The sequence below is a fragment of the Apaloderma vittatum genome, unplaced genomic scaffold (assembly GCF_000703405.1).
Source record: "Apaloderma vittatum isolate BGI_N311 unplaced genomic scaffold, ASM70340v1 scaffold41966, whole genome shotgun sequence".
NCBI lineage: Eukaryota > Metazoa > Chordata > Aves > Trogoniformes > Trogonidae > Apaloderma > Apaloderma vittatum.
Genome location: NW_009722048.1, coordinates 1 through 6368, shown reverse-complemented (window position 1 = coordinate 6368; position 6368 = coordinate 1). Strand labels below are relative to the sequence as shown.

At 41.0% G+C, this 6368-nt stretch overlaps 1 protein-coding gene across 1 annotated transcript; it reads right to left on the bottom strand.

Moving 5' to 3' along the window:
* Positions 1 to 3936: 3936 nt before the first annotated feature.
* Positions 3937 to 5747, bottom strand: KCNS2 (potassium voltage-gated channel, delayed-rectifier, subfamily S, member 2). Its single transcript, XM_009871600.1, has one exon. It carries the CDS (start codon positions 5715 to 5717, stop codon positions 4284 to 4286), a length of 1434 nt encoding a protein of 477 aa, XP_009869902.1. The 5' UTR covers positions 5718 to 5747; the 3' UTR covers positions 3937 to 4283.
* Positions 5748 to 6368: the final 621 nt, after the last annotated feature.

The window sequence follows — 6368 nt, the reverse complement described above, 5'->3', positions numbered from 1 at the left end:
GAAAGAGAGAGTTAGCAACTGATGAAAGTAAGTGAATAATAAACCTGGCAATAATACAGAATACGAACATACATAAAAAGCTTAATCACAATCTATATATAGATTTCACATCTCAGGAAAATAACGTAACATATTGCTTCTCAAGGACATCTCCAACTCTCATAATAGCCTAGATTTGTACTAGGAATCAAGATTCTCTAACAGTTTACCCCTGGCAATAAAGTAAGTTGCCTCATTTGAAATATTGCCGTAATCATCGTTTAAGCAATTCAAAGCTCTCAGCCAAAACAGAGTAGGAGCAGCGTTTCCACCAATGCCAGGAAGGTGACTGTCACAAGGCAGGAGGAGCACAAGCCAAGTGCAATGTTCTTCCTTAAACTGCACATCCATTGTGAGCAGCTTTCTGACTACAACAACTTCCAAATTTCAAATACTGGAGAGACGGAGGAAATGGCCCGTTAGTCCTCTCATCCTTCACTTCTGGCCCATTCTTTTACAGAAGCAAGGATGCCTCGCTCTTACAAAACAGTGATTGAAGAAGTCTGGCAAAAGTACATGCTACTCAAAAAGTACACTGCCTCTTCTCCTTGGTGAGGCTTTGGAGAGATTGAATTTTTCCTTCCAAGTGTAAACATTTTTTGTGTAACATTTATTTGACAAGACGGGAGGATTCTCAGCACTTACTGGATTGAACCCTAGAATAGAGGTTACTTCTATATAATGGCAGGAAGGGTGTGCCTCATTCCTCCTTACCTAGATATTTTGGGGAAGCTAAGACAACAACATTACTTAAATTGGAGCAATCCTTATCCTTCTCAGTGAAAAATTCTGTTTAGTCATAAGCAAATATTAAAACTGCTGTACAAAGAAGTACGGTCCTGTACAATGCCAGCTCAACAGATGAAATCTAAGCACAAGTAATGCAGAAAAAAAGGCTACATCGCCTAGGATGGTCAGGGGAACAAGACTAGCAGAAAGAGAATAGGCAGGTATAATCCCATGAAAATAAGCATGTAAGGGCACATGGCTGCTGTCTATAAATCCACCATGCTTGCAAACACTAGGAGGAAAATCAAATATTTAAGCTAAAAAACCGTGGTGGCATGAGAAAAAAAAAAATTATATAAAGCAGCCATTAATAAAATTACGCTAAAAGTTGCACAAGCATTGGAGAGAAGCACAGCTCTGGAATGCACTTCTGGAGGAAGGTGGAGCCAAAATATGACTACTTTTAACATGGAGTTAGTTAAGTTTATGAAGGGAATTCCTGTGTACTGTGCAAAGTCATTGTCATGATAATAAGAACATATTAAATTTCAGTACTTTATTTATTTAGTGTCTTTGATCCAAAGCACTTATATAAAAAAGCAATAATGAAAATTCCTTTCAACCAGTACAATAAAAGTCATAATTCCTGGGGGTATTTCCTTGTCTTAATAAAATGCAATTTGGACACATTCCATTCAATATTTGCAGAAATGACAGAGCATCAGCCCGACGAATAATAATAAATCTAGAACATAAGATAAGCTATAGGTTATTGAAACGGTGTGTTGCAAAGTTTGGATCCAACCTCTGCAATGCTAAACTAGCAACAGCTGAGGGAATTCGTGATTCTTTGGCAAGTTTACAGGTGTCTTCAAATAACTGCTCTGAAGATCATCGATTTTCAACTCTGTGAATCTACTTCTTGTGAAACTGAGACAAAACCGCTTGGAGCTGGATGCTGTGATGCTTCCCACCCAACAGACCTAGTTGAGAATTTGTAGGGTCCTCGACATCTGTGGGAGATTTTGCCACCCTTGCAGCACGTAACCCAGACAGAGTGCATGTGCTGCTCAAGCCCATCTCTTCTTTCTCTCATTTATTTCACGGTGTTTCAGTCCAACAGGCAGCCTAGTGCTGTGCTGTGTTTTGGGTGGGTGTTTGTAGGTGTATGACAGTTTACATATGTGCAATATGAAGCAGGGACAAGACTACTGAATTTATGCCTGTGACCCAGCAGAGAACCTAAACCAGGCCTCTGTAAGTGAAAACCTTACCAAAATCTTTCAAGTTTGAACACCTAACTAAGGTTACCTAGATCTGCCTTCAGGGCTCTCTAATTTTCAGGCACAGCAAGCTATGTCTCACCTATTGACTTTATAATTTGTGCAGGCTGTATTCAACTCTCAAAGAGTTTTATTTAGTAAGGTTAGAAAGGACCCCTTCTCCTCATGCTTCATGGCCTAAATGTGGTATGAGGGGAGGGTGTTCAAAAGAAATGTGTGTGTGTGGGGCAAGTTGTTTCACACTATTCTGTGATATATCACTGGCAAACAGGTATCTGATCCATGGTGCTCAGCTTTCTGATACAGCATCAACCTCAAAAGATCCAGACCAGACAGCAACCTCTAATAGACTAAAAAATGGAATTACCTTTTCATATCATATTTGCTTTATTCTGCCAGTTGGGCTATTCCTTGTAATGATAAACAAAAATAGCCTTCCAAGCATGACAATTTTAGCTTTAGTATCCTAATTTCTCTTCTAACTAATTTGAATTTATTTTATGAACCTCTCTAGTCTTCACAGGTAACACCAAAAAAAATTTAAAATTCAAGGAGTGTCTGGACAATGCTCTTAGTCATACAATTTACTTTTAGGTAGTTCTTTGAGGAGCAGGGCGTTGGACTTGGTGATCCTTATGTGTCCCTTCCAGCTTGACATGTTCTCTGATTCTATGATTTTGTGCAATAAATAGGATGGAAGAGCAGCAGGATCTAAAGAGAAATAATGTTCTGCCACTACTGCATTTCATAGCACTAATCTCTAGAAATACAGAGGGAAGCAGTGGCTTCTGCCTGTTGGCTACAAGTGTTTGATCTCTGTACAACTGGGTAAGGGAAGAGACTGAACACTCAAAAAATAAGTTTATGCAGATTCTTGATTACTCTTGAAACCCCAGATAATATGTTCTCTCACATTCCTTTTTTTTTTTTAAAAAAAAAGGAAAAAAAAGTACAGGCCAGCCCTTGTAAGGATTTAAATCAACTGCGTCACAGAAGCAGGTAGGAGGATCTGCCCACAGCAAGTGCAGTATTAAGCTCTTTTCTTTATCCGTTCCTTTCTTATGCCTTCATACTCTTCCTAAGCTGTAAGTTGTGAGTTCCTTTCTCAGAGAAAATGTGGCTTACAGGTTGTTTTTTTTTTCCTTAGAGTTTCCTTGGCAGAAACCTTAATGGAATTGTGTGCCATCAACACCTGCTTTCAAGCCTTCCTTACAAAATTAGATTTTATATCTCAGCATCACATATGGCATTTTATAATTAGTCTTTTTGCAGTATATGAATGTCAGTTCCTAAAATGCTGTCTGTACAGTTCATGTGGGAATATTTTGCTTCAATAAATAAATCTGAGTTTTTCATTGGAGCTTCTAATCGCTGAAAACCCACTTTTTTGTGTGTCTAATCTCAGAGCCATTTTGATGGACAGAAACATGGCATATCTTCAGCTTCAGTGGAACTGAGCTTTGTCCAAATCATTTCTGGAAATGGGAACATGAATGTCTTTGTGGGCCTCCATATCTAGAGTCACTTGTGGAATTTTAGTCTTTGAATATGTAGCTATCTTAAAATGAAAGGTGGGCTTCTTCAGAGGGCCCAGAATTGACCTAATCTTGGAAGCAAGAGCTAGGTCTATGCTTAGGAGCTTCTGAAAAAGATTACAGGTCATAACATTTCAGAACAAGTACACTCAGTTTTTAACACACGTGCTCAAGCGTAAGCAAACTTCTGTCAGAATGTGAAGCTCAGAGGTGTTTTCAGACGTGAGATGATCAGGATTACTGATGAGAAAGATTGAGCGTTCCCATGTCAGTAATTCACAGGTGTTTGTTTTAAACTGTTGTAAAATGCATGGGAAGCCCTACACTGGTACAGACACCAGTATAGGTGATTTTTTTATTACTTGTGTCACAGCTGAGAATTTTTATCCCACTTGGGTACGTTCATTTCTCTGCTTGAATGAGCAAATGCACAAAGCAACAGATCATCACTATACCACCAGCACTAATGTCATGGAAGTCGTAACGTTTGTATGGGCAAGTCAACAGTTAGTACCTATGCAACAGGATGAAAATGGGCAAAGTGTCAACTCATGATAGAAATGTCTTTAGTTTCTCAAGTGCAAAGTTAGTGCAGTGTCAGCAACACTATCGTCTAGGAAAAAAGAAGACAAACAGGAAAACATTTATAAACACATCTCTTGATAGCTCTCATGCAAACCGCTGTCAAACTGGTACACTAATGCAGTGAATCATTCAGGCTCAGCTCGCTGGGGGTACTCCTGCTCATATTGGTAAGACTGGCCATAAGGGATTTGACTTTATAAGCATAGTAATCCCTTAAGTTGACTGATGGAACTTCTTTCATGCCATCACCAAAATCACAGCTTCTCATGGCACTCTCTAACTGCTTCTGGCGCCTATAAAAGTGGGAGAATTTATTGAAGATCAGTGTAATGGGAAGCACTACCACCAGAATACCAGCTAGGATACATGCAGACGCCGTCAACTTGCCAGCAGTGCTCCCTGGCACAACGTCCCCATAGCCAACTGTGGTCATGCTTACAGTAGCCCACCACCAACAGGAAGGGATGGTGGCTAACCCTTCATTGTCTTCTTTCTCAATGGTGTAAGCCACTACTGAGAAAATGGAGATGCCAACAGAGAGGTAAAGTAAAAGAAGCCCCACCTCTCGGTAGCTATACTTCAGGGTGGCCCCAAGAGACCTGAGACCCGTGGAGTGTCTGGCAAGCTTTAGGATGCGAAAGATCCTCATGAGTCTCAGGACTTGTGCAACCCTGCCCAAATTTGCTAAGGTTGGACTACTTTCCACCACCAAGTTGACAATTAAAGTAATATAAAATGGAAGGATAGACATTAGGTCAATCAAATTCAGGGCATGCTTGAAAAATTTTAAAAAGTCAGGAGCTACTGCAAATCTTGCCACCAGTTCAAAAGTGAACCATGCAATACCAAAATGTTCCACGATTTCAAAGCGAGGGTCTTCCTCAGGGTTCCCATTGCTGTCGACAATCTGAAAGTCTGGGAGGCTGTTCAGGCACATGGTTACGATGGAGCCCAGCACCACCACTATTGAAAGGACACTGAAGATTCGGCTTAAGACCGAGTACCCAGGATTATCCAAAGCGAGCCAGAGCTGCCTCCTGATGTTTCCAAAGGGTTGTTTGTCAAATTTAGAGGCATCGCTGTAGAATGCCAAAATTTCATCAAAAGAAGATGTAGTACTTTCCTGGTCACTTTGTTCCTCCCATTTCTCCTGGTCTGGCTCCATTTTCCTCCCATGGTAGCTGTAACTGCAGCAGGAGTCTATAAAGAATTCATTGATTCCCCAGTATTCAATCTCCTGGCTGAAAGAAAACACGCAGAGTTCACCCATCACATGGAGCTTGCCAGTGTTATAAAAATGTAGCACGTAAGGAAAGAGCTCGGGGTTCCTGTCAAAATAAAATTCATTCTTGGTGTCATCATAGTCATCACAGAGCTCCAGTATTGACTCCTTTGAGTGGCAGCTCAGCAGTTTCCCCAGCCTGGTCTCAGGGAACCTTAATAATGTGTTGGATCTCATCTTTTTCTTAAAGCCTCCAACATTGATGCTGATCTCATTGTCTTCAAAATTTGCTTCAGATAAAGCCCTCAGACTCTGCCCTGTCATAGTGAGTTCCTTCCAAAGGTGTGTAGGGAAAGAAAACCTAGGATACAAATGCACAGAAAATTGGCACAGAAGAGCCTCAAGCTCCGCGTTTTGTTTGATTTTTTTATATTTAATTAAAAAAAAAAGAAAAAAGAGACAAGCTGTTCATTTCACAGATGCTCAACAGCTCTTCAGAAATAATACAGGTGTGCACAGAAATAAATCTACTTTGTTTATCATGTAAATAGTCGGGCAGAAAAAAAAAAGAGAAAGGCTCTTCCCCTCCCTCCCTTGCTTTCTCCTTCCTTCCTTCCTTCCTTCCTTCCTTCCTTCCTTCCTTCCTTCCTTCCTTTCCTTCCGTCCCATTCTTTCGTTTCTTCCATTCCTTTTCTTTCTCTTGTTCTATCTCCCTTTCTCTCTTTCTTTCTCTTTCTCTTTTTCTCTCTTTCTCTCTTTTCTCTTTCTCTCTCTCTTTCTCCATCTTTGTCTTTTCCTTTCCCTTTTCCCCCTTTCCCTTTTCCCCCTTTTCCCCCCTTTCTTTCTCCCACCTCCCCTCCTAAGACACTCGAGGGCGGCTCCTTTGTTCCGCTGCCGGCTCCCGTCCCTCCCCGTACCCTTCACCTGGGCTGCGGGTGCCGGTTCGCACGATCCCCCGCCCGCCCCCCGGTACTC